Source organism: Pongo abelii, chromosome 2 (assembly GCF_028885655.2).
Source record: "Pongo abelii isolate AG06213 chromosome 2, NHGRI_mPonAbe1-v2.0_pri, whole genome shotgun sequence".
Lineage (NCBI taxonomy): Eukaryota > Metazoa > Chordata > Mammalia > Primates > Hominidae > Pongo > Pongo abelii.
In genome coordinates, this window is record NC_085928.1 from 194,256,116 (window position 1) to 194,283,749 (window position 27,634).

Consider the following 27,634-nt stretch of genomic DNA (forward strand, 5'->3'; position numbering starts at 1 on the left):
TGTTGAGTTAGGATCCACTCAGCTCTAGGCCTCATGTGATGTATTCCTGGATATGGATCAATTCTCCAAGGCTCTACTTCCCTCAGGCTCCACTTTGGAAGGCAGTGGCTTTCCCAAGCCCCTTCTTAGTTGCTGGCCCCAAATCTCTGAGTCAATAGAATCAAAAGTCACTGCTTGTAAGCATGACTGCCCCAGTGGCCAGCTTTTGTTTCCCCTTCACCTTTGGTAAAGTTCTCTTGGAAGATGCCATCCTGTACTAAGGAGAACAAAGGAAGGAAATCTGGATTTGTCCACGGTTTGGCAGAGCTCTACAGGTATATGAGGTCAGGTGTGGGGGTAATGAAGGGATTGTGGGTCAGCAAACCCAGTGGGATTTCAACCTGGAACTAAGTCAGGTTCTGCCACCCTTACCCCCATCCCATGTGCTGTATCTATAGTGGCTTTTTGTGGCTTCAACTTTGGGAAGCACGTGTTGGGTTTTCCTAGGCAAGATAGTTTTCCTAGAGCCCCAGCGCTTGAAGAAGAACATGGGAAAGGGCAGCTGGGGAGCAAGCAGCCAGCTGCCTCTGGGTACATTGTCCAGGTGCCAAACTCTGATAGATTAGGGCTATCCCAACTGCTGATCCCGTGATCCTCTTAGGGAGGCAAGTGGGGATTAAAGGAAATCTAATCCCAAGAGCTGAAGATCCCCAGTGGGGCTGTCAAGAGCTGTCACCCAGCCCCATTGTCAAGCTGGGACTGGCCATAGGAGGGCCTGGAAGAGGCCACTGGATCTTCTAAGGAAGTCATGCCCATTGGACCTATAGATCCACATCCACTCCTCTCACCTCTATCCCTTCTCCATCCTGACCCTATCCCCTTTGGGACTGCTTTCCAGGCACTTCCTACCAGAGTGTTGGGAAGTTGTCAAGACTCTGTTTTTCAAGACTTTGCTTGGTTGTCAGCTCCCCGGAAACTCTTGGCTGACTCACCTGAGGTGAGGTCCAGACCTTCCTGTGTGCTCTCACAGCCTGTCTCTATTGAAACACTCATCATGTTTTGCAGCAACTGTCTGATGACACATTTGTTCCTCCTACTGGAGCATGAGCTCCTTGAGGGCAGGGACTTTTATTCATGGGCAGAGCCTAATATGTAGTGCTCAATACATACGTTAAGAATTGCGGTCAGGTGTGGTGGCTCATGCCTATAATTCCAGCACTTTGGGAGGCCAAGGCAGGTGGATCACCTGAGGTCAGGACCAGCCTGACCAACATGGTGAAACCCCGTCTCTATTAAAATACAAAATTAGCTGGGCATGGTGGTGTGTGCCTGTAGTCCCAGCTACTCGAGGTTGAGGCAGGAGAATTGCTTGAACCCAGGAGGCGGAGGTTGCAGTGAGCCGAGATCACTCCTCTGCACTCCAGCCTGGACAACAAGAGTGAAACTCCATCTCAAAAAAAAAAAAAAAGAAAAGAAAAAAAGAATTGCAAGGAATTAGCTCCACTGTGTGTCCCCACCTAGTTTCCCCTTCACTTGTTAATTCTGTTTTGGAAAACAAAGTAGAATAACCCCTAACATGAGGCCTTCCCAGGGTTGATATCTTCTAAGGTTTTCGAAGAGGTTGGGGATTAGGATAATACTAATTTATATCATTATTATGCTACTAATAATATTATGGTCCTAATGATACCAGTATTATCCCCATTTTGAATTTGAGGAAACTGAGGCTCAAAGAGTTGAATGATTTGCCGTGGCTGTGTGACTAGGAATATCAGAACCCAAATCTCTGAACTCCTAACTTTAGAGCTCCTTTAGCTACTCTACAGTTCTTAGTTCTTTTTTTTTTTTCTTTTTTTGAGACGGAGTTTCACTCTTGTCACCCAGGCTAGAGTGCAATGGCACGATCTCGGCTCACTGCAACCTCCGCCTCCTGGGTTCAAGCAATTCTCCTGCCTCAGCCTCCCAAGTAGCTGGGATTACAGGCATGTGCTACACGCCTGGCTAATTTTGTATTTTTAGTAGAGATGGGGTTTCTCCATGTTGGTCAGGCTGGTCTTGAACTCCTGACCTCAGGTGACCTGCCCTCCTCGGCCTCCCAAAGTGCTGGGATTACAGGCGTGAACCACCACACCCGGCGCCTAGCTTAGTTCTTAAGTTTAATGCATCACATCCTGTATATGGCCTACTTATTATTATCTTCATTTTTCTGAATAGGAAATCCAAGTTTTAGCCAGGCATGGGGTGGCACGCGCCTGTAATCCCAGCTCCTCAGAAGGCTGAGGCAGGAGAATCGCTTGAACCCGGGAGGCGGAGGTTGCAGTGAGCCGAGATTGCACCACTGTACTCCAGCCTGGGCGACCGAGTGAGAATTCATCTCAAAAAAAAAAAAAAAAAAAATCCATGTTTCTAGTATTTAAACAACTTGTCCCAGCCCACACAGCTAGGAGTGATAGAGCCAGGGTTTGCACCCAGGCCTGTGCGATTCCAAGGCTTGTGCTTTTTCTGCACTCTGCCACCTCCTCTCAGTACTGGAGGGTTTGGATTGAGAGAAAACGGGGCCAAGAGTGGATGGATATTCAGGGGGAGGTGAGAACCAAAGCTAACGTAGCTCTTTTGCCATCCATCCCCTCCCACCCCAGGTTGCGGGAACAGTGCCCTGAGCTACGAGCTGTTCCTCGGAGGCTTCCCTGATGTGACTAGTGTGGACTACTCGTCTGTCGTGGTGGCTGCCATGCAGGCTCGCTATGCCCATGTGCCGCAGCTGCGCTGGGAGACCATGGATGTGCGGAAGCTGGAGTTCCCCAGTGCTTCTTTCGATGTGGTGCTCGAGAAGGGCACGCTAGATGCCCTGCTGGCTGGGGAACGAGATCCCTGGACCGTGTCCTCTGAAGGTGTCCACACTGTGGACCAGGTGTTGAGTGAGGTGAGGGAGCAACAAGAGACGAAGGCAGATCAATAGGTAGGGCTGCGGGGTTGAGGTTTCAGGGGACTGGAAGAAATCAGAAGCCAGAAGAAGCATGTTTTGGAGTAAGTAGTGGGTCGCCCTCAGGAGTGTGGCTCTCTGAAGGAAGGGAAGGGTTAAGCAGGGTCGAGATTTATAGAGGCAGCTGGAATAGTCAGGCTCACAAAGGCTGATGTGTGGTTACTGGGTTGCCACAGGGATGAGGTAGCAGCCAGGTTCCTGACAGGTGACAGAGACTGCCAAGGTGAGCAGTTACAGGAAAGTGGTGCCCCTATACCTGATATCACTCCTATACCCCTCCCTGAATAGAATATAGCCCTAATTCCAAGGAATGGCCAGGGGCAGAGAAAGTGGCTCACTCTTTGCCATGGAAAGCCTGAGCTACAGATGTGGGATGGTTCCTGAGGTTTGACTGGGAGGGCATCTGGAGCAGTACTGACCTTTGAGAACCTGAAGATCCACTTCTCACCAATGGCTTCTCTGTCTGCCTTGCAGGTGAGCCGCGTGCTGGTCCCTGGAGGCCGGTTCATCTCAATGACTTCTGCTGCCCCCCACTTTCGGACCAGACACTATGCCCAAGCCTGTTATGGCTGGTCCCTGAGGCATGCTACCTATGGCAGCGGTTTCCACTTCCATCTCTACCTCATGCACAAGGGCGGGGAGCTCAGTGTGGCCCAGCTGGCTCTGGGGGCCCAAATCCTTTCTCCCCCTAGACCTCCCACCTCACCTTGCTTCCTTCAGGACTCAGATCATGAGGACTTCCTTAGTGCCATTCAGCTCTGAGGCCAGAGCATGGTCCTCCACCCTTCCTGCCATTCTGCCCTGGGCTCCTCAGGTAGTTGGAATTCCTGACTCAGGACTTGGGGTTGGGTCCAAGGTGCTTACATCCCAGGGGCCTCATGCCTAAGATAGAGGGTGGGAGCGAACCCACATGAACCAATACAGCCCAGCTCCAACTATCCAGATTCCAGGTTTCTTGCTTCTTTCTTGGGTTCCTCAGTTCTCTCCTGGGTTCCCCAACCTCCTCTGCCACCACACCAAACCACCAGTGATGCATCCCCTGGGGCAAAGCTCAGCATAACCCCTCTGCACACTAGCCAGCCTGGAGACCGTTGTCCCTGGGGCCTGTTACTGATCCTCATCTAGCCTTGATTTATCCACAGGAGACTGCAGGCTTTGAACCCAGATTGCTTTATGTTTCTCACCCTAGCTCCATCCCCAACACTGGTGACCAGTCACGCCTGAGTTGTATCTCTACCCAAGGAGGCCACATCATAATGATGTTCCCAGGCCAGGCTGGCCTGTCTGTCTTACTTGGCAACCGTCCCTCACCAGCAACATGCACCTGAGATTCCCAAGTACCTGCCGCCCCTCCCATTTTGGCCTGGCTCCTGAGACCTAAGCAGCGGCCACACACACACAGGGAGGTCTGTGTTTATTCACACACTCCTGGTACAGTGAGGATGGAGGAACATTTACAAAGGGCACCCCTGGGTTGAGAACATCTCCGGGGCCACAGATGTCATCCAAAGGTGCAGAGCAGTCCCCATTTGGGTTCCCAGGGGCAAGACGCAGGGGTCCAAGGTAAAATCGGATCTGGGCCCTTGGAAGGTGATGATACCTTGGGGAGAAGGGGTCTGCCAGAAAGCCTCCTGGGGTCAGGCCTGGGCAGACTGGCCATGTGGTTGGTAACCGTGTCGGGGGCTTGTCTCACCCCAGCCTCAACACCCATCCTATCTGCCAGGCGCAGAAGAGCGTGGCCGAGACTGAGGGGAGGGCAGGAACCATGAGCAGAGCCAGTAAACAAAGAGTCGGATATAAAAATACAAATGTGCTGAGGAAGTCCCTTAGAAAGAGGCTGAGGCTGGGGTCACGCCAGACAGGGGTGGGGGTGAGGAACGGCCCGGAGGACTGGGCTCAGGTGGGTGGAAAGCTCATGCAAGTACGCAGCCAAACATCCCTGGCCGCGCGCGGTCCGACACCGGCGGCCGCCCGGTCTGCAGACCAGACTGGCCGGAGGGGGGCGGGGCAGGGGAGCCGTGCGGGAGGGGGCGGGCCGGGGGCTGGGGGCCGCGGGTCTCCGTGTCCGTTCCGGTGTGCGGGGTGGGGCTGCGGCCCGAGGTTTTAAAGTGCATGAGCGCGGCGGCGGGTTCCGGGCGGGTCCGCGCCGCCGCTACCGCGGCCGCCGTGGTGCTGAAGCGGACAGCTCCGGAGTGCCTGGCGGCGGCGGCTGCACGGCCCTGCAGCCCCCGCCCGCGGGCGCCTGGGCCGGGGAGGGGGGGCGCCGGCAGCCGCATCGCCGGCCCGCGCTCCTGGCCGCTGCGAGGCTGGGCCCGGAGCCCGCCGCCCAAGCCGGCGCGTCTACACTCCGGACGGCGGCTTCTCCCCCATCCCCTTCAGCACGTCGTCTATCCGGTCATCCTCGATCACCACTGCGCAGGGAGAAAGCGCGTCAGCCGCGCGGCCTCGGGGGGCGGCGGCGATGAGAATGAGCCCCGCGTCCTAGCGTCCCGCGCAGCTACTGCCCGTGGCCCAGCGACGCCCCTCGGAACCCTGTGCCGCCGTGTCCTCCCCGTCCGAACTCTTCTGGAGACCCAACCCGCCGCCAAGCCTAGACCCCCTCCCCTCCCGATGGCGGAACGCCCCTCTTCCAAAGGCTCCAGCTATTCTCCCTCCCAGTGCGAGCCCTCCTGCCACCGGAGCCTTCCTCCCTCTGAGTTGATCAGAAACCTCTTGCTCATGGAATCCCCCTCTTCAACCCGCACTTCAACAGATCCCCCTCCTCAAATGGGGCTCAAACCGAGTATCCAGCTGGTCCAGCCCTCTCCTCAACCTGAGCCCTCTCGCCGCTGGAACCCCTCTTCCGATCCTGGCACCAACAGAGCTCCCCTCCCCATGCAAACAACCAAGACAAGCGGACCCCCGGCCTCCTGCCCTGTCTTGTTAGACGCCCCTCTCGACCCGAAGGTTCTTCGTATTGTCCACCGACTCAGTATTTGATCCCAAAGAATCAGCCCGTTACCCCGTGTTCCCACTTCCGTGCAGCCCCAAATGCCCCGACCGGCCCCTCCCCCTCGCCCGGGTGCCAGGGCTCTGCTTCCAGAGGTGGCGAGCATCGAATCCGGGGCACCGTGTTCCCGGGAGAAAGGAAGAGGGGGACACGCACTGCAGCGGGGACCCCCCCCTCCAGCCCGGGCCGGAGAGCGGCTGGTGCGCTGGTCTGCGGCAAGAGCTGCGGGCACTCGGCGGGGAACGGCAGCCGGGGGGCGCCCGGCGGAGGGTTTCTGGGTCAGGCGGCGACTCCGGGCCCGGGCCGCGTACCTCGCTTGGCTCGGCCGATCTGGCCCAGCTTGGGGGGTCGCTTGGCCTGGTTGCCCGCGAAGAAGGAGTTGGTGTCCTGCAGGCGGCAGCTGAAGGAGAGGTCGGAGCCCTCGGGGTCTGCGCCGAAGCGGCCCATCTTGTCTTCGCTGTAGGGCAGGATCTCGGACATGGCGGGCGCGGGGTGGGCGCGGGGCGGGAGCGGGACTGCGGCGGGGCGCGGGCGGCGGGCTTGCTGCCGGACCGGCCCTACCTCAGCAGGGGAGCCGGCGGAAGGATGAAGTCATGCAGCATCCGGGGCTGAGGAGCCAAGCGGGGCCTCCTCCCCCGCGCCTCCGCCTCCCGGGCCGCTGGGCAGGCGGCGGCGGCGGCGGTGGCGGGGACCGGGCGGGGGCGGGGGTGGGGGGCGGGGGTGGCGGCGGCGGCGGCAAGAGCGGAATGACGATGAGCGCCCGACTGCGGCAGAGCACGGCGGGCGGGGCGCGGTGGAGGCGGGGCGGGCACTGGCCAGGGGAAAGAGGCGGGGCCGGGGGCAGCAGCGCGCCCAGCTACCCCGGGAACAGAGGCAGCTGGAGTGGGAGGTTCCCGCACTGTGGCGGGGAATGGCCAGCACGTGGGTCTTGGGGAATAGTACCAGCCAACCCGGCCGGGACCTCGCGGGGAGGGGCGGGACCGAAGGGAGGTGGGATCGAGCCTGGTACTGGAGGAGCTTGGGGGAGGGTCTGACCCCTAGGCTGGGAGAGGCGTGCAAGGGGGACTGGGAGCAGGGGGGCAAAAGCTGGCCGGGCGCGTTGGGGCGGGAAGGCGGCCGCAGGGCTGGCAATGGAAAGCGGGGAGCGGGAAATGCGCGGGGAGGAGACTCAGGTACAGGGTGACTGGGGAAGGCACGAACCCACAGCGCGGGAAGAGCTCGGGCCAGTGGGATGGTGCCCTTGCCGCTGACGCGCTCTTGTACTAGTTGCTCTGCTGGTCTTAAGTAGATCATCAGGTCCGTGCGTCTCTGACTGCCCGTCTGTGTCTCTGTCTCCGCCTTTGTGTGTGTCAGTCCATCTCTAAGTGTCTGTATCTCTCTGTCTCTGTGCCCCGTATCTCTTTCGCTGTGTTATGGCCTTTGTCTATGCCTGTCCCTTAAGTGTCTTTGCCTTTCTCTCTCTATCTCCATTCTTGACTCCTGTGTCTACGTGCCACAATGTCTCCGTCTCCTGAATCTGGGTATTTCAGTCTCTCCTGGAAGGGGTCTATAGTAACTGGGCCGACGCGCGCGCACCAGGGCAGACACCCCCAGCCCTAGTCCGGTGGCTGGAGCCGAAATGCGGACTCGAAGAGCCCGTCGCGCCCTGCGGCTCCCCCGGCTCTGGAGTGGTGCGTTCGCAGTGTAGGAGGAATGAATGGCGGCGTCGCGGGGGGCGCCCTGGCTGCGGGTGACGCGGGGAAGCTCGGAGCACCTGAGGACGCGGAGCGCGCAAGTGTGTGCCCCGAGGGAGTGCGGGAGAGATGGAGGGTGCCCCCCGCCCTCGTTGCTTTGGACCACGGGTGAGTTCTCGCCTCACCGACGGGAACATGCCCTCTTCTCCTCTTGCCTCCCGCCCCCACAACCCCCGCCCTGGCTGGCCGTCACCCGCGGCGTCACCTGCTTGCCAGCGCGCAGGAGCTCTGGCGCAATCACTGGCCTTGGGGAGGAGGGGGTGTCTCACATGCGGCGACAGTGACGGCAGCGCTGATAAGGGTAATGATCACCCTATACGTTCATTCCACACTCCAGGCGGACGCGCTTTCCTTCCTTAATCTGGCCAAATCACCAAATCACACAGCTGGTGAGGCTGCCTTGTAGTGGGTCTCCTTCCAACACTTCCTCGCCAGGTGTTAATACCGGAGACACAGGGACAAACGCAATGGTGGCTGCCCAGGGAACTGGATGGGGTGGGGGGCGGTATGCCACAGGATGCCTTGATGCCAGCCTCACTCAAGGGCCCAGGCCTGGGGGCCCATCATCACTATGAAGCCCTCCTCTGCTCTGTCCTAGTCTCTGGGATGAGGGCCACAGCTGGAGGTGGAGGCCCAGCCTGGAGTGAGAGGAGCCCTGAAACTGGAAGGACAATAAAGGCGGAAGACTGGGGTCACTGGAAGAGAGTCCAGAAAATTCCACATCCACTGGAAGTTGTCCAGTAATGGGTTCCAATCCTGACTCCCACTTTCTCAGTGTCCTTGAACTGAAGGACCCATAATCATGGTTTTAAAAAATTAATTCGTTTGTACTTAAAACATTTTAGGAGGCCGGGAGCAGTGGCTCACGCCTGCAATCCCAGCACTTTGGGAGGCCGAGGTGGGTGGATCACCTGAGGTCAGGAGTTCGAGACCAGCCTGATCAACATGGCGAAACCCCATCTCTACTAAAAATACAAAAAAAAAATTAGCCAGGTGTGGCACACACCTGCAGTCCCAGCTACTTGGGAGGCTGAGGCACAAGAACCGCTTGACCTAGGGTGGCAAAGCTGGCAGTTGGTGGACATTGGGCCATTGCACTCCAGCCTGGGTGACAGAGCGAGGTGAGAGTCCGTCTCAACAAAAGAAAGAAAGAGAGAGAGAGAGAGAGAAAGGAAGGAAGGAAAAAAATTTTAGGAAAATTAAGAAAATCACATAACATCTTTTTTTTTTTTTTTTTTTTTTGACACGGAGTCTCGCTCCATTGCCCAGGCTGGAGTGCAATGGCGCCATCTCGGCTCACCATAACCTCTACCTCCCAGGTTCAAGCGATTCTCCTGCCTCAGCCTCCCGAGTAGCTGGGACTACAGGCACACGCCACCATGCCCAGCTTTTTTTTTTTTTTTTTTTGAGACGAAGTCTCACTCTGTCACCAGGCTGGAGTGCAGTCGCACCATCTCAACTCACTGCAACCTCCTCCTCCTGGGTTCAAGCGATTCTCCTGCCTCAGCCTCCTGGGTAGCTGGGACTACAGCTACCACCACTACAGCATGCCACCACTCCCAGCTAATTTTTGTATTTTTAGCAGAGACAGCGTTTCACCATGTTGGCCAGGATGGTCTCGATCTCTTGACCTCGTGATCTGCCCACTGGCCTCCCAAAGTGTTGGGATTACAGGTGTGAGCCACTGCGCCCTGCCAATCTTTGTATTTTTAGTAGAGATGGGTTTTCACTCTGTTGGCCAGGCTGGTCTTAAACTCCTGACCTTGTGATCCGCCTGCCTCGGCCTCCCAAAGTGCTGGGATTATAGGCATGAGCCACCACACCCGGCCTTATAACTATATATATATATATCCTTCTAGTCTTTTCACCATGTGTCTGCATGATATGATACCTCTCTAAGCCCCATGTTCTAGTCTGAAGCTTGGGGATGATAAAACCTACTTATTAAGGAAAGTTTTGCTGGGCAATATTCATGGCTCACACCTGTGAATTCCGCCACTCAGAAGGCTAAAGCAGAAGGATCACTTGAAGCCAGGAGTTGGAGACCAGGCTGGACAACATAACTAGGCCCCATCTCTAAATGAATAAGTAAATAAATAAGCAAGCCGGGTATGGTGGTACACACCTGTGGTCCCAGCTACTTGCAAGGCTGTGGTAGAAGGATCACTTGAGCACAGGAGTTTGAGGCTGCAGTGAGCCATAATGGTGCCACTGCACTCTGGCCTGGGTGACAGAGCAAGACCCTGACTCAAAAAAGAAAGAAAAGGACAGTTTTGTAGATGAAACTGTCCTGGGGTAAAGTGGGTTGTCTCAGGAGGTAGTGAGCTGCCCCTCACCTAAAGTGCCAAAGCAGAGGCATGAAGGTTCTTGCCAAGGATGAGATAAGAGCATTGTGTGAGGAATTGAAACAATTCTCCTTTCTCTCTGCACAATGAGGGAGATTGGAAAAATGACAGTTTAATCCAGAATTCATTTGGTTACCTCCTTCTTAAATAATTATATTCCCGTCCCTGCTGTGCCTGCTGGATCATGGTTAAAGCAAAAGTCCTAAGTACAAACCTGTGGACTATTACGATATATAAGCTTCAGCTATGTTGTAAAAATGTGGGGATTTCTTTAAATTCTGCTCCTCTCTTTAAAATTCTGATATTCTGCTTCCTTCCCATGAGAGGAAAATACATTTTCACACTAAAATGAAATAAAGCTTGTATAGAGTTGCGTGATAGTGCATTGAGTCTCTCAATTGGAAGTCCCTCAAACCTAGTATACTTGCTCCACGTGCTCTACACAGATAACATGCCTTTTGATAATTGAGTATTAGTGACACTTTTAGTCAAGTGGAAACTGTAGACCCCTGTAGTGGATTGAATAGGGACTCCCACAACAATTCAGTGTTCACCTGTAAGCTCAAAGTGTGACCCAGGGCCAGGTGCAGTGGTTCATGCCTGTAATCCCAGCACTTTGGGAGGCCAAGGTGGGAGGATGACTTGAGCCTAGGAGTTCAAAACCAGCCTGGGCAATATAGTGAGACGCCATCTCTACTAAAAAAGAAAAAATTAGTTAGGCATGGTGGTGCATGCCTGTAGTCCCAGCTACTTGGGAGGCTGAGGTAGGAGGATAACTTGAGCCAGGAGCTAGTTGACAGTGAGCTATGATTGTACCACACTGCACTCTAGCCTGGGTGACAGAGCAAGACCCTGTCTAAAAAAAAAAAAAAAAAGTGTGACCTTATTTGGAAATAGGGCTTTTGCAGATACAATTAGTTAAGATAAGATACAGTCAGTCGAGGTGGCTCATGCCTGTAATCCCAGCACTTTGGGAGGCCCAGGCGGGTGGATCACCTGAGGTCAGGAGTTCAAGACCAGCCTGGCCAAGATGGAGAAACCCCATCTCTACTAAAAATAGCCCAGATTGTGCCACTGCTCTCCAGCCTCTGTGACAGAGTGAGGTCCTGTCTCAAAAAATAAAATAAAATATAGGCCAGGTGTGGTGGCTCATGCCTGTAATCCTAGCACTTTGGGAGGCCAAGGCAGGAAGATCCCATGAGCCCAGGAGTTGAAGACCAGCCTGGGCAACATAGGGAGACCCTGTCTTATATAGAAAGAAAAAAATAAAAATAAAAAATAAATTAAGATGGGGTTATACTGGATTATGGTGGGCCCTAAATCCCATCACTGATGTGTTTATAAGAAGAGGACAGACACACAGGGAAAAAGGCCACATGAAAGATGCAGAGATAGAAGTGAGGGAACTACAAGGTAAGGAAAACCAAGAATTGTTGGGAACCACCAGCAGCTGAAAGAGGCAAGGAAGAATTCTTTCCTAGAGTCTTCCAAAGGAGCTTGACCCTGCCAACACCTTGATTTTGGACTTCTGGCCTCCAGAACTGTGAGAGAATAAGTTTCTGTTGTTTTAAGCCCCCAGTTTGTGGTACTTTGTTACAGCGGCCCTAAGAAACAAATACAAGCTGTTAGAAATATTTTGGGGTAAGCCAGGTATGGTGGCTCCCACCTGTAATCCCAGCACTCTGAGAGGCTGAGGTGGGTGGATCACCTGAGGTCAGGAGTTCAAGACCAGCCTGGCCATTATGGCGAAACCCCATCTCTACTAAAAGTACAAAAATTAGCTGGGCATGGTGGTAGGCACCTGTAATCCCAGCTACTGGGGAGGCTGAGGCAGGAGGATTGCTTGAACCCAGGAGGCAGAGGTAGCAGTGAGCCAAGATCAGCCACTGCACTCCAGCCTGGGTGGCAGAACAAGACTCCATCTCAAAAAATATAGGCTGGGTGTGGCGGCTTACACCTGTAATCCCAGAACTTTGGGAGGCCGAGGCGGGTGGATCATGAGGTCAGGAGATTGAGACCATCCTGGCTAACACGGTGAAATCTCGTCTCTACTAAAAATACAAAAAATTAGCTGGGCGTGGTGGCAGGCTCCTGTAGTCCCAGCTACTCAGGAGGCTGAGGCAGGAGAATGGCGTGAACTCGGGAGGCAGAGCTTGCAGTGAGCTGAGATTGCGCCACTGCACTCCAGCCTGGGTGACAGAGTGAGACTCCATCTCAAAAAAAAAAAAAAAAAAATACGTATGTATATATTTTTTTGGGGGGGTAGTATTTTTACTATCATTTCTCATGATAATGTTTCTCCTTCCCTAGACTCTCTCTGGGCCCTTTGATCCTACCCTATCCACCTGATGGAAGCCCACACCATGAGGGTATTTCTAGGGCCCATTCTATTTAAAAGAAACTGATAAATTACTGTATCAGTCTGTTTTCACACTACTGATAAATACATACCTGAGACTGGGTAATCTATACAGGAAAAAGAGTTTAATGGACTTACAGTTCCACATGAGTGGGGAGGCCTCACAATCATGGCAGAGGGCAAGGAGGAGCAAGTCATGTCTTACACGGATGGCAGCAGGCAAAGCGAGAGAGCTTGTGCAGGGAAACTTGCTCTTATAGAATCATCAGATCTCATGAGACCCGCCCACTATCACAAGAACAGCACAGGAAAGACCTGCCCCCATGATTCAATCACCTCCCATCAGGTCCCTCCCACAACACATGGGAAGTCAAGATGAGATTTGGGTGGGGACACAGCCAAACTATATCAATTACCAAAAAAAGAATGAGAAAGATCTATGTGAACAGACATGGTAAAATCCTCAAGAACTGCCAAAATGTCACCAAATAACAAGTTTAGAGTAGAATTTTACATATGTGGGAAAAGTACACATACACACATATGTATACACACCTACATTCACATATATACATACAGTATATGTAGGAACCTAAATGCACATAAAAGAAAGATCTGGGCAGGCTCAGTAGCTCACACCTTTAATCCCAGCACTTTGGGAGGCTGAGGCAGGTAGATTGCTTGGGCTCAGGAGTTTGAGACCAGCCTGGGCAACATGGCAAAACCCCATCTTTATTAAAAACACAAAAATTAGCCAAGCATGGTGGTGAGCACATATATTTTCAGATACTCAGGAGGCGGGAGGATTGCTTAAGCCCAGGATGTAGACGTTGCAGTGAGCTGAGATTGCGCCACTGCACTCTAGCCTGGGTGACAGAGTGAGAACATGTCTCAAAAAAAAAAAAGAAAGAAAGAAAGAAAGATTTGGAAAGATACATATCAAACTGCAAATGATAGTTATCTCTGAGGATGGTACCAGGATCCCAACAGAATGAATTTCATCTTTTATTCAGTATAATTCTAGAGTATATTACATTTGCAATAAAAAGGTTTAAATATATTTTACATTTTATTATTTAATTTTCTTTATTATTATTATTATTTTTGAGACAAGGTCTCAGTTCCATCACCCAAATTGGAGTGCAGTAGCATGATCTTGGTTCACTGCAGCCTCAACTTCCATGGCTTAGGTGATCCTCCACCACACCTGGCTAATCTCTGTGTATTTTTAGTAGAGACGGGGTTTCACCATGTTGCCCAGGCTGGTCCTAAACTCCTAGGCTCAAGCAAACCTCCAGTCTTGGCCTCCCAAAATGCTAGGATTATAGGCATGAGCCACTGAGCCCAGCCTTAAGCCTTAATATATTTTTTTAAAGGCTTAAAACCAGTGATATAGCACATTTATCAAACATTATACTCTAGCCCCAGACAAATTAGTTGCCTTTGAAAGGAAAATAGTGGGCCGGGTGCAGTGGCTCACACCTGTAATCCCAGCACTTTGGGAGGCTGAGGCTGGTGGATCACCTGAGGTCAGGAGTTCAAGACCAGCCTGGCCAACATGGTGAATCCCCATCTCTACTAAAAATACAAAAATTAGCCGGGTGTGGTGGTGGGCACTTGTAATCCCAGCTACTCTGGAGGCTGAGGCAGAAGAATCGCTTGAGCCCAGGAGGTGGAGGTTGTAGTGAGCCAAGATGGTGCCATTGCATTCCAGCCTGGGTGACAAGAGTGAAACTCCATCTCAAAAAAAAAAAAAGGAAAATAGTGTAGCAGTTAAGAACATGAAGCTTAGATTCAAATCCAGGCTCTGCTCTCTACCTGCTTGTAACTTTGGACAAGTTATTAAGCTTCTCTGTGTCTTAGGTTCCTCATCTCTAAAATATTAAAATATGGACAATGATATTGGTAGAACCCATCTTATAGGCTATCACAAGGATTAAATAAGTTAACATATATATAAACTGCTCAGGTAAATGTTGGACTATAGAAATGTTATTATTATACAGAAAAACATAAAGAAAAAATAATGCCATCACTAGATATATTTATTATTAATATTTTGTTGTATGTACTCCTAATCTTTTCTGCTTTTTTTGTTTGGTTGGTTTGTTTTTCTTGTTTTCTTTTCTTTTTTTTTTTTTTGAGACGGAATCTCGCTGTGTTGCCCAGGCTGGAGTACAGTGGCATGATCTCGGCTCACTGCAACCTCTGCCTCCCGGGTTCACGCCATTCTCCTGCCTCAGCCTCCCGAGTAGCTAGGATTACAGGTGCCTGCCACCACGCCCGGCTAATTTTTTGTATTTTTAGTAGAGACGGGGTTTCACTATGTGGGCCAGGCTGGTCTCGAGCTCCTGACCTCGTGATCTGCCCGCCTTGGCTTCCCAAAGTGCTGAGACTACAGGCATGAGCCACCACGCCCGGCCTTGTTTGATTTTTGAGATAGGGTCTCACTCTGTCATCCCTTCTGGAGTGCGGCAGCACAATCATAGCTCACTGCACCCTCAATTTTCCAGGCTAAAGGGATCCTCCCTCCTTAGCCCCCTGAGTAGCTGGGACTACAGGCGCATGCCACCATGCCCGGCTAATTTTTTTTTATTTTTAATAGAGATGAGGTCTCACTATGTTGCCCAGGTCTCGAGCTCCTGAGCTCAAGCAATCCTCCCGCTTTGGCCTCCCAAAGTGCTGGTATTACAGACACGAGCCACTGTGCCTGGCAATTCCAATTTTTTTTTAACCTATGCTTTTATACCTTCTGCTTAACAAAAATGAGATTTTGTAACCCTTTTTCTCCTCCACTTAACTGTATGTGGGGAACATTTTCCCACAGCATAAACTCTTCTTGTCTATCATTTGTAAATGTTGCATAGCATCTCATTGTATGGATGTTTAATTCAACAAGCCCTCTACTCCTGAACATTGAATTCCCTCCTAATTTTTGGTTTGTTATTATAAATAGTGCTGTGATGAACAAATGTGGTAGGAAAAAAATGGCCACATTATTTTGTACCTCCTCCAATCAAGAAGTAGCATCTATTTCTCCAACCCTGAATGGGCTTCATCATGGGACTTGCTTTGCCCAATGTGGACGTTGGTAAATGTGTTGCAAGCAGAGTCTTGAAAAAAGTGTTTATGGCCAGGCACGTTGGCTCACCCCTGTAATCCCAGCACTTTAGGAGGCCAAGGCGGGTGGATCACCTGAGGTCAGGAGTTCGAGACCAGCCTGGCCAACATGGACAAACCCTGTCTCTACTAAAAATACAAAATTAGGCATGGTAGCACATGCCTGTAATCCCAGCTACTCGAGAGGCTGACATAGGACAATCACTTGAACCCAGGAGGCAGAGGTTGCGGTGAGCCAAGATCACACCATTGCACTCCAGCCTGGGCAAGAAGAGCGAAACTCTGTGTCAAAAAAAAAAAATGTTTATGGCTGGGCGCAGTGGCTCACGCCTGTAATCCCAGCACTTTGGGAGGCCGAGGCGGGCAGATCACGAGGTCAGGGGATCAAGACCATCCTAGCTAACACGGTGAAACCCCATCTCTACTAAAAATACAAAAAATTAGCAGGGTGTGGTGGCAGGCGCCTGTAGTCCTAGCTACTCGGGAGGCGGAGGCAGAAGAATGGCATGAACCCAGGAGGCGGAGCTTGCAGTGAGCCGAGATCGCGCCAATGCACTCCAGCCTGGGTGACAGAGCGAGACTCCATCTCAAAAAAAAAAAAAAGTGTTTATGTACTGGGGCTTGCCCCTTCTTTGTTGCTGAGAATCCTAAGGCCACCATATGAAGAAGCCTGGGCAAGCCTACTGGAAGAGGAGATAATACACAGAGACACTGTTCAGGCATCCCAGCTGAAGCCCAGAAATGTAAATGAAGCCATTCTAGACCATGCTAAACCATACAGCTCCTGCTGAGCTGGACAATCCCAAAGAATCACAGAACATGAGAAATAATCAATGTTTGTTATTTTAATCCAGTTTGAGATGATTTGTTACACAACAAAAGCTAATTGATAAAAATATCCCATGGATAATGATTATTTCCTGGAACAATTTCCTAGAAGTAAATTTTCTGGGTCAAAGAGTGTGCACACTTTTATATCTTTTGATTCATATTGCCAAAAAGGTTGTATCAACTTCTAAGCTAACAGCAATGTATGAGTGTTGATATCTTCCATCTTTATCTATACTGGACTTTGATGTTTCTTTTGTTTTTGAGACAGAGTCTTGCTCTATCGCCCATGCTGCAGTGCAGTGGCGCCATCTTAGCTCACTGCAACCTCCATCTCCCAGATTCAAGCAATTCTTCTGTCTCAGCCTCTGGCGTAGCTGGGATTACAGGCACCTGTCACCACGCCCAGCTAATTTTTGTATTTTTAGTAGAGACTGGGTTTCACCATGTTGGCCAGGCTAGTCTCGAACTCCTGACCTCAGGTGATCCACTCAACTTAGCCTCCCAAAGTGCTGGGATTACAGGCATGAGCCACCACACTGGGCCTCACCGATGTTTCTTGTTATCTTCAGGACTACATTGTGTTTGTAAATTTAACACACAAGCCATTGTCCATTCCCTCTCAATTCACAATCAACTTAGACCAAAAAAAAAAAAAAAAAAAAAAAAAAGATTATCCGTGTAGGAAAAATGACCAAAAAAAGATTATCTATGTAGGAAAAAAGATCAAAAAAAGATTATCCATGTAGGAAAGGAACAATGAAAAGAGAGAGAGAAAATAGGAGAATAAGAGAGAAACAGAGTCAAAGATGAAAAATACAGAGAAAGAAAATAGAAATATAAAATAGAGCAACGTCCAAGACTCTTATACATAGGGTATTTAACATGTAGTCAGAAATAATTATGGGGGGCTGGGCGTGGTGGCTCAGGCCTACAGCACTTTGGGAGGCCAACGCAGGAGGATTACTTGAGCTCAGGAGTTTGATACCAACCTGGGCAACATAGTGAGACCTCATCTGTATGAAAAAAAAAAAAGAAAAAAAAAAGGCCAGGTGTGATGGGATGCACCTGTAGTCCCAGCTACTTGGGAGGCTGAGGTGGGAGGATCGCTTGAGCATAGGAGGTTGAGGCTGCAGGGAGCTCTGATAATGCCAGCCTGGGTGATAGAGCAGACCCTGTCTCTAAAAATTTGAAGGAAGGAAGGAAGGAAAGGGGAAGGGAGGGAAGGGGAGGGGAGGGGAGGGGAGGGGGGGATAGTTATGGGTCTAAAAATAATTTGGGTCATGAAAGAGACTTGAAAAGAAAATGTCCATTTAGGCCAAGCCTAGTGCATCTGAGAGCACTGTAAAAATAGGTAACAGGCTCTATCATATGTGGTTGCATTTAATTCTCACAGCAACTCTGAGACAGGGGTGATTATTCCCATTTTATAGATGAGAAAAATTAGCAGTCAGAGCTTTCAAGTAACTTGATAAAGATGATACAGCTGATAAAAAATTGAGCCCAGATTTGAGCCCAAGTCCGCCTGTCTTGGAAATTTATGTATTTCCACTTATTCTTCCTAGAAGGGCTGTAGCAAAACACTAGCAACTAATGCAGGGAGGAAGTGTAGCCACCTTTTGATTCATATTGCTAAACTGCTCTCCAGAAAGGAACCATACTCCCTGGGTTTGAATCCCAGCTCTGCCACTTACAAGCTGTATAACTCTTAGTGTTTCTATGTCTCGGTTTCCTCATCTGTAGAATGGCTTCATAAGTGTCATGAGTGCATAAGATGTAAACCACTTAGAGCAGTGGCTGCCACATATTAAAGTGCTGTCTAAACTTGCTATTTGTAGTATGCTGTTGCAGTGACCCTGGGAATATTTCTAATGATCCTGTTGCCAGGTGGCCCATACATAGTAGCTTTCACTATGCAATCATGCACCACATAACAACCTTTATGTCAATGATGGACTGCATGTATAATAACAGTGGTTTCATAAGATTATAATGCTGTAAGCCAGGCACAGTGGCTCACATCTGTAATCCCAGCACTTTGGGAAGCCAAGGTGAGTGGATCACTTGAGGTCAGGCATTCAAGACCAGCCTGGCCAACATGGTGAAATCCCGTCTCTACTAAAAATACAAAAATTAGCTGGGTGTAGTGGTGCGTGCCTGTAGTCCCAGCTACTTGGGAGGCTGAGGCAGGAGAATCACTTGAAACCAGGAGGTGGAGGTTGCAGTGAGCCAAAATCACGCCACTGCACTCCAGCTTGGCGACAAAGCGAGACTCCGTCTCAAAAAAAAAAAAAAAAAAAAATTGCCCATTGTGTGTCATGCACTGTCCCATATACTTTACAAGTACTATTTCATTTAATTCTCACAACTAGCCTTTGAAGTAGGTATTAGTTTTTTTTTGAGACAGAGTTTTGCTCTTGTTGCCCAGGCTGGAGTGCAGTGGCACGATATTGGCTCACTGCAACCTCCACCTCCTGGGTTCAAGCGATTCTCCTGTCTCAGCCTCCCAAGTAGCTGGGATTACAGGCATGTGCCACCACACCCAGCTAATTTTTTGTATTTTTAGTGGAGACAGGGTTTCATCATGTTGGCCCAGCTGGTCTTGACCTCCTGACTTCAGGTGATCCACCCGCCTCGGCCTCCCAAAGTGCTGGGATTACAGGCGTGAGCCACTGTGTGTGTCCTGAAGTAGGTATTCTCATTTCCATTTTACAAATGAGGAAACTGAGTCTGGATCCAGAATCTTTTATCCTTACTCTACTGTACTGTCTCCTGTTTGGGAATCATGCAATTTTGGGGTGAAAAATGCCAACAAAAGCAATGCAACACTTCTCAGCCTGCTTCATTCATTATCTACTCTTTCTCAGCCGCAAGAACATTCTGCATTAGATCCACTGCAGCAAGTTGTCTGAGAACTGAGGTGAGCGTCAATAAATGGATTATGGGCCAGGCATGGTGACTCAGGCCTGTAATCCCAGCACACTGGGATGCCGAGGTGGGAGAATTGCTTAAGGCCTGGAGTTCAAGACCAGCCTGGGCAAGACAGTGAGACCCCGTTTCTATAAAAAATTTTTAAAAATTAGGCAGGCACAGTGGCATGTGTCTGTAGACCCAGCTGCTAGGGAGGCTCAGGTGGGAGGATTGCTTGAGCCTAGGAATTTGAGGCTGCAGTGAGTTATGACCATGCCACTGCACTCCAGCCCGAGCAACGAAGTGAGACACCCTTCTCTTATTTTATTTATTTATTTTTTGAGACCAAGTTTTGCTCTTTGTTGCCCAGGCTGGAGTGCAGTGGCATGATCTCAGCTCATTGCAACCTCCACCCCCCTGGGTTCAAGCGATTCTTGCCTCAGCCTCCCAAGTAGCTGGGATTACAGGCGCCTGCCACCATGCCTGGCTAATTTTTGTATTTTTAGTAGAGACGGGGTTTCACCATTTTGGCCAGGCTGGTCTCAAACCCCTGACCTCATGATCCACCTGCCTCGGCCTCCCAAAATGCTGGAATTACAGGCGTGAGCCACTGCGCCCGGCTGACACCCTTCCTGAGAGAAAGATGAAAGAAAGAAAGAAAAAGAAAGAAAGAAAGAAAGAAAGAAAGAAAGAAAGAAAGAAAGAAAGAAAGAAAGGAAGGAAGGAAGGAAGGAAGGAAGGAAGAGAGGAAGAGAGAAAGAGAGAGAGAAAGAAAGAAAGGAAGAGAGAGAGAAAGAAAGAAAGGAAGAGAGAGAGAAAGAAAGAAAGAGAGAAAGAGAAAGAAATGGATTATGTGTTTGCTACCCATTCAAGCCTTCTCAGGTCAAATTCTTGTACTCTCTCAGTGGGGGTGGAGGATGGGGAGAGGAAGATGAAGCACACTCTCTTTTCCTTTTTTTTTTTTTTGAATTGTAAAACACTAGGCACTTTTCAGTGCAGCAGACTGCAATAACACCAGGCCTGATTAAGGAATGACAATATGGAAGGCAGATGGCAGATGCATGGGTGCCACACTATTGCTTTTCAGTTAAATATTGCTTGGTGTTAGTTTTTTTCTCCTTGTAAATCTCCCAAATAAAACGGTTTGCTTTTCCCCAAGTTAGAAGTGTTAGCACGTCTTTTCTTTAAATATCTGTGCATGGCTGTTTTTTTCCCTGCCAATTTGTCACCATCTGTAACCCTCCCTTTATGAGACGATCTGATGACAGCAGTTATCTTGGAGAGTAGAAGTGTGGTCTTGAAGCGCCGTGGAAGAGTAGAGTCAGTGTAGGCTGTGTGTGTGTGGAGTGTATGCTCCCCCTGCACTTGGTGTGTGTACATACAGAAACACAGTGTGCGTGTGTGTTGGCTCTGGGTGTGTTGTGCGTGTGTACACTGTGTGTGAGTATGCAGTGTGTGTACATTCCGTGGGCATCTCATGTGCGTGTGCGGACTGTGTGCTGGGCGTCGTGCCTGCCCGTGTCCTTGGCGTCTATGTGCTCTCTGCACATAGGTAGGTACCACAGGTAGGTACCACGTGCACACCCTGAATGTGAGTGAACTGCCTGTGTGCTCTGTATTTGCCGGCTGAAGAGGGGCTGTGTGGACTACTGCGGGAAGACATAATTTCTCTAAAGTGCTTAAAGGGGATGGAGAGAGCCTGTAATTTGGGGGAAGCAGGCCAAGGAGTATTAGCAACGTCTGGGCCTGGTTGAATTTCATTACTTTTCTTAGGAAAGTAAATTATGGGTGGCTTGAAGGAGGGTGCTGCTGAGATGGGGGGCGGACCATGAAGCGTGGAGGGGTCTCCGGTGTTGCTGGAGGGCAGCTGGAGCCCGCGGAGAGCCTCGGCGCGCTCCTCCCTCTCCCCCACCCTCCCCCCACCCCGGGCGGGACGCCGCGTGGGGCGGGGGACTCGGGCGGGCGGGGGCCTCCGCGGCCGAGCGGGGGTGCTAAGCGGCGGCCGTGATGGCTGGTGGCGGCGGGGCCGGGCAGGGGACCGGGGCCGCGGCCCGGGAGAGGGCCAGCTGCCGGGAGCCCTGAATCACCGCCTGGCCCGACTCCACCATGAACGTCGCGCTGCAGGAGCTGGGAGCTGGCAGCAACGTGAGTGGGGGCCCTGGGCTCCACGGGAGGGGAGCGGGTGGAGGGGGACGAGGCAGAGGGGTCGGCCGCGGAGGGGCAGGCGGTGCCCGGCTCGCGGAGGTAGGGCTGCGTCCCGGGCCTGGTGGAGCGGTGATAGACAGACCCCAGGCCCGAGAGCAGGGCAGGTGGGAAGGGAAGGGCCCTCTTCGCAGTGGGGAGGGGTCCGCGAGGCAGGGAGCACTGGGGCAGGGTCGTGGGCAAATAGCCCTCTCTGCCTGACCTCAGTTGGCAACCCCGACTGTCTGGCAGATGGTGGAGTACAAACGGGCCACGCTTCGGGATGAAGACGCACCCGAGACCCCCGTAGAGGGCGGGGCCTCCCCGGACGCCATGGAGGTGGGCAAGGGGGCTTCCCCTTTCTCACCAGGCCCCAGCCCTGGCATGACGCCTGGCACACCCAGGAGCTCTGGGCTGTTCTGGAGGGTCACCTGCCCCCATCTCCGCTCCATCTCTGGCCTCTGCTCTCGGACTATGGTGAGGCGATGCTAAGCCATGACGTTGCACAAAACAGACTCAGGGCTCAACTCACCGGCCGGCCTCATTGCCCCCGGGCCCAAAGTTAACCCTGTGGCTCTGAAAACTGCCCGTGGCTTCACCCTCTGGTGATCTTGGACCCCTGCCCTGCAGCTCAGTCACTCTCTGTCCCCGTGTTCCCCAGGTGGGATTCCAGAAGGGGACAAGACAGCTGTTAGGCTCACGCACGCAGCTGGAGCTGGTCTTAGCAGGTGTCTCTCTACTGCTGGCTGCACTGCTTCTGGGCTGCCTTGTGGCCCTAGGGGTCCAGTACCACAGAGGTAGGTGGGCCCACACTCTTCATCGGTGTTCATAACTAGGGGTTCTGGAGGCCTAAGGGCCTCTAAGATTTTCATTTGTGAGGACCAAGCCTTCCCTGCAGAAAGCCCCCGGCTTTGCTTTCTCTTCCCAACCTTCCTGCTGTCATGGCCCTTGCAAAGAGTTTGCCTCTTCCAGACAGACAGACTGACAGTCTCCCACCCTCTGGCTGTGTTCCCTACCACAGACCCATCCCACAGCACCTGCCTTACAGAGGCCTGCATTCGAGTGGCTGGAAAAATCCTGGAGTCCCTGGACCGAGGGGTGAGCCCCTGTGAGGACTTTTACCAGTTCTCCTGTGGGGGCTGGATTCAGAGGAACCCCCTGCCTGATGGGCGTTCTCGCTGGAACACCTTCAACAGCCTCTGGGACCAAAACCAGGCCATACTGAAGCACCTGCTTGGTGAGTGGGGCTGTTAGGGAGGCCTTGGGCCACCTATGTGCCTTGTGCCCAGCACAGGGCCTGGCACTTAGCAGATAGTTAATGTCCATGAATGAGGAAGTGGATGGCTCTGTGAACACTCCAGAGGGTGGGGAGGCAGAGAGCAGGGGACTCTTGAGAAGTGTGGATGGGTTTGATGGGGGCAGAAGTCTTGGTATGATGGAGGGCCGCTTCTCTGTACTCTGTTTGGAGCACTGTCGTGGTGTGGTAGACACCAGGGAGCCTGTACTGCTTAGATATCCTTGGGTCTCCATGGACAGGGAGAGGAAGCCACGGCTTGCTGTTTCAGACACTCTTCCTGGGTCTGCATTAGGAGGACTGCTCATTGACAAGGCAAGGAGAGAAACCGAGCAAGGGCCAGGGACTCCCCCTCAGCAGTTAACGTAATTGCCACCTGGATCCTGTGTTCTGCCCCACAGAAAACACCACCTTCAACTCCAGCAGTGAAGCTGAGCGGAAGACACAGCGCTTCTACCTATCTTGCCTACAGGTGGAGCGCATTGAGGAGCTGGGAGCCCAGCCACTGAGAGACCTCATTGACAAGGTAGGGCCACTGAGCCCGCTGAGGGCAGGGGAGCGAGAGGGGCCTTGAGAGAGGAGATGGCCCAGGAATGCTTTGGGAGCTCCTGTGCTAATCATTCCGCTTATGGTCACTACATAGATTGGTGGTTGGAACATTACGGGGCCCTGGGACCAGGACAACTTTATGGAGGTGTTGAAGGCAGTAGCAGGGACCTACAGGGCCACCCCATTCTTCACCGTCTACATCAGTGCCGACTCTAAGAGTTCCAACAGCAATGTCATCCAGGTGATGAGCTGGGAAAGGGTGGGGAGAGACTTAGGGGACCCTTTGCTGAGCCCAGACTTCCCTCTCCTGTGACAGGCAGGCTGGGCTGACCCCCTGCCCCCACCCCGACCCCTGCTCGGGAATTCAGGTTCCCATGGTGGGGAAAGTGAGGGGCTCACCTCCTTTCCTTGACATTGCAGGTGGACCAGTCTGGGCTCTTTCTGCCCTCTCGGGATTACTACTTAAACAGAACTGCCAATGAGAAAGTAAGGAACATCTTCCGAACCCCCATCCCTACCCCTTGCTGAGCTGGGCTGATCCCTGTTGACTTTTCCCTTTGCCAAGGGTCAGAGCAGGGAAGGTGAGCCTATCCTGTCACCTAGTGAACCAACTGTCCCTCCTTTCTTCCTTCTTTTCTTCCTCCCTCCCTCCCTCCCTCCCTTTTTTCCCCTTTTCCTTCCTTCCTTCCTCTTATTCTTCTAGTAGGTTTCATAGACACCTACTATGTGCCAGGTCCAGTGGGGGAATTCTGAGATATAAGTTTCCGAGCCATCGCCACAGGAAGCGTTCAGTGTCGGTGGGTTCATGGACCTAGATAGCTGAGAACAAAGCTCACCAGAGGGTCCTGAGGATTCAGGAGAGACTTAGGGAGCCAGCAAAGTCTTCCTGAAGAGATTGCATTTGAGCCAGGCCCTGCAGAATACGTAGGAGTGGATGAGGGCATGCTGCGTAGAAAGAAGTTTAGGCCAGGTGCGGTGGCTTATGCCTGTAGTCCCAGCACTTTGGGAGGCCGAGGTGGGTGGATCGCCTGAGGTCAGGAGTTTGAAACCAGCCTGACCAACAAGGTGAAACCCCATCTCTACTATATATACAAAAATTAGCCAGTCGTGGTGGCAGGCGCCTGTAGTCCCAGCTACTCGGGAGGCTGAAACAGGAGAATTGCCTGAACCTGGGAGGCGGAGGTTGCAGTGAGCCAAGATCGTGCCACCGCACTCCAGCCTGGGTGATGGAGCGAGACTCCAACTCAAAAAAAAAAAAAGAAAAGAAAAAGAAAGAAAGAACAGTTTAAACAAAAGTGTTGATGAGGCCGAGCACAGTGGCTCACACCGGTAATCCCCGCACTTTGAGAGGCTGAGGCCGGCGGATCACTTGAGGTTAGGAGTTCGAGACCAGGCTGGCCTACATGGTGAAAACCCGTCTCTACTAAAAATACAAAAATTAGCCAGGCATGGTGGCGTGCGCCTGTAATCTCAGCTACCTGGGAGGCTGAGGCAAAGAGAATTGCTTGAATCCAGGAGGCAGAGGTTGCAGTGAGCCAAGATGGCAGTACTGCACTCCAGCCTGGGCAACACAACGAGACTTCATCTCAAAAAAAAAAAAGTGTTGACAAGGGAAAGGCTAGGTGTGCCTGGACCATGGCAAGGGGTCCACTGTGGTAAAATATAGAACTCAAGGCAGATGAGAGGCTGGAGAAGTGGGCAGGAATGGGTTATGGAGGGGACCTTGAATAGCACACTACGGAGTTTATTCTGTAGCTCTCGGAGAGCCATTGCATGCTCCAAAGTAGGGAGGGAGCGCAGTGTTTTGGGAAGTCAGTTTGTTTGGGGTGTGAAAAGTAGATGTGAGAAAGAAAGCCTGGAGATGAATTAAGAGCGTCTGCGGTACTCCGTGCTCTGAGTCAGGAAGGTCCCAAATGAAAGAGGTGGCAGAAGGAATGGTAGGAAGGGAAGGATGTAAGCGATATCATCAAGTCAGAATCATGAGTTCTTGGTGCCTGGATGTTAGAGGAGGGAAGAGGTGAAGATGGCTGAAGCTGTACACTTTCGTGATGGTGGAATGGAGGGGTCCCTTGGGAATTAGGGGTGTCTGTAGGAAGAGCCAGCTTAGGGTACATTGAGAAAGAGGAGACAGTGCAACGTCACAGGACTAGGAGAGACTTTGGAGTCAGACCTGGATTTCAGTCCCAGCTCTGCTGCTTGGTGCAAGTTGATTAATCTCTCTGAGGCTGTTCCCTCATCCGTAAACGGGATCATAGCATCAACCTCATACGGTGTTTGGAGTAGGTCAGAGGTACAAACTTATGCTCCTGCATGTGGCAGATGCTCAGGGTGTGGGAGCTGCTCCTTTTAGACATGTGAGTTTGATGGGACCTGGGCACCTTACATACAGAGAGGTCAGCAGGCAGCTGGGAAAGCTATGTGGAGTCCTGAAGAGAGAATAAGCCTGAAAGGATCCAGAGGCCTGAGGGGCATCTCCTTAGAAACCTAACCAGGCCAGGCAGGGTGGCTGTAATCCAAACACTTTGGGAGGCCGAGGCGGCCTGATTTCTTGAGGTCAGGAGTTTGAGACCAGCTGGCCAACATGGTAAAACCCCATCTCTACTAAAAATACAAAAATTGGGCCAGGTGTGGTGGCTCTCGCCTGTAATCCCAGCACTTTGGGAGGCCAAGGCAGGTGGATCACTCGAGGTCAGGAGGTTGAAACCAGCCTGACCAACATGGTGAAACCCCATCTCTACTAAAAATACAAAAATTAGCCTGACGTGGTGGCGGGTGCCTGTAATCCCAGCTACTTGGAAGGCTGAGGCAGGAGAATCGCTTGAACCCGGGAGGTGGAAGTTGCAGTGAGCCAAGATGGCACCGCTGCACTCCAGCCTGGGCAACAGAGCAAGACTCTGTCTCAAAAAAAAAGAAAGAAAAGAAAAAAGAAACCTAAACAAAGACTTTGAAGAGGTGAGACAGGAGGACAGAGAAAGGACAGAAGGAGATCCTTGTATTTTAAGGGCAGTGGGAGAGTCAGCAAAAGAGATTGCTGTGGAGTAGGACAACCATTTGTCCTTCTGTCATTCATTCAGAAACATCTGCTGAGCATCCCTTGGCCAGACCCTCCTCTAGGCATATGGTGATCAAGACACTTCCACTACCCTCTGAGTGGGGGAGAAGGCATAAAACAGTTCACTACACAATTGTCTTGTTTCCAGTTGTTGGGACTATTATAAAGGAGAAGCATAGGGTTCTGAGAGCAAGTGTGACCAGGAACCTGCCTAGTTCCAGGGTGCAGATAGGCTGCAATGAAGGGAGAGGGCTCTGCAAAGGCAATAGGTTATGCAAAGGCTCCAAGGTGGGAAGGCATATGGCCGGCCCACTGGCCATTCTCAATGGGAGAGGGAGCAGGAGGGGCATGCGGGCCAAGGCCTTCTGGACAGGCCCATAGGCTCACACTATGCAGGAGCATTGTGGGCCAAATTTAGGATTCATCCCAAAAGAAATGGAAAGGGAAACTCAAAAGTGATGTGAACAGATGTGTGATTTTGACATCATCTGAGTCAGGGGAGGAGATAATTTTTACAATTTGGGAGAGAACCACATCCCTCAACCCTTTGGAAGGGGCAAGAGGAAAGACTTGGGTTTGGCTGTCAGCATGTCACTGGTTGCCTTCAGGAAGCCTCCTGTGCTGGGATCTAGAGAAAGATGCAACACAAAAGGTTAAGATAGGATGAAAACTAAGAGTAGGCTGGGTGCAGTGGCTCACGCCTGTGGCCCCAGCACTTTGGGAGGCCGAGGTGGGCAGATTACCTGAGGTCAGGAGTTCGAGACCGGCTTGGCCAACATGGCGAAACACTGTCTCTACTAAAAATACAAAAATTAGCCAGGCGTGGTGGCCCGTGCCTGTAATCCCAGTCACTGAGGAGGCTCAGGAAGGAGAATCGCTTGAACCCGGGAGGCAGAGGTTGCAGCAAGCCGAGATCACACACCTGCACTTCAGCCTGGGCAACAGAGGGAGACACCATCTCAAACAAACAAACAACAACAACAACAAAAAACTAAAAGTAAAGCAGGGTTCAGGAGAATCTCAAAAGTAAGCACTAAGCTGAAGGTGAGGAGGTAGGGAGAGAAGGGGTAAGGTGAGATCACTGGTTTAGCTAACTATCCCCCTCAGGAGCTGGGATGACTGGGATTGGTACTCAAACCTCTTCCTCTGATGCCAGCAGCAAGTAAGAGGAGAGGTGAGAGACAGAAGGAATTTGAAATACACAGAATGAATATTAAGGGATCTACAACTTCTTGGTAAGTAGAAGAGGAGATGGCCTTTGGCGATTAGGGGAGCCCAGGTGGGCCTTCAGGTTGAGTGGGAAGCTGTTTCT

The 27,634-nt window shown here is 51.6% G+C and overlaps 2 protein-coding genes across 4 annotated transcripts in view; one reads left to right on the top strand and one right to left on the bottom strand.

Annotated features, from left to right (window-relative positions):
- Positions 1 to 27,634, top strand: part of ECE2 (endothelin converting enzyme 2) — a 43,504-nt gene that overhangs the window by 5,300 nt on the left and 10,570 nt on the right. Inside the window, exons 1-7 of one of the 3 annotated variants that reach the window (XM_024244555.3) lie at positions 21,221 to 21,391; positions 21,680 to 21,904; positions 22,089 to 22,224; positions 22,449 to 22,664; positions 23,123 to 23,247; positions 23,365 to 23,511; positions 23,691 to 23,756. In XM_024244555.3, the coding sequence (XP_024100323.1) occupies positions 21,353 to 21,391; positions 21,680 to 21,904; positions 22,089 to 22,224; positions 22,449 to 22,664; positions 23,123 to 23,247; positions 23,365 to 23,511; positions 23,691 to 23,756 (954 nt within the window). In that variant the 5' untranslated portion in view covers positions 21,221 to 21,352. Of the gene's footprint in view, positions 1 to 2,618; positions 2,903 to 3,436; positions 3,905 to 21,220; positions 21,392 to 21,679; positions 21,905 to 22,088; positions 22,225 to 22,448; positions 22,665 to 23,122; positions 23,248 to 23,364; positions 23,512 to 23,690; positions 23,757 to 27,634 lie in introns of those variants that run through there. The other 2 variants (XM_024244554.3, XM_009239604.4) reach the window with 2 other exon arrangements.
- On the bottom strand, positions 3,982 to 6,700 carry CAMK2N2 (calcium/calmodulin dependent protein kinase II inhibitor 2). Its single transcript, XM_024244558.3, has 2 exons — positions 6,263 to 6,700; positions 3,982 to 5,373 (listed from the first exon to the last, which is right to left on the bottom strand). The coding sequence occupies exons 1-2, from the start codon at positions 6,429 to 6,431 to the stop codon at positions 5,303 to 5,305; spliced, it is 240 nt and encodes a 79-aa protein (XP_024100326.1). The 5' UTR covers positions 6,432 to 6,700; the 3' UTR covers positions 3,982 to 5,302.

Excerpts from the sequence above, each read along its gene's own strand:
- CAMK2N2 (XM_024244558.3), bottom strand. The coding sequence starts at position 6,431 with ATGTCCGAGATCCTGCCCTACAGCGAAGACAAGATGGGCCGCTTCGGC. Across the intron at positions 5,374-6,262 it reads GATCGGCCGAGCCAAGCGAG|TGGTGATCGAGGATGACCGG; the intron begins GTACGCGGCCCG and ends CTCCCTGCGCAG.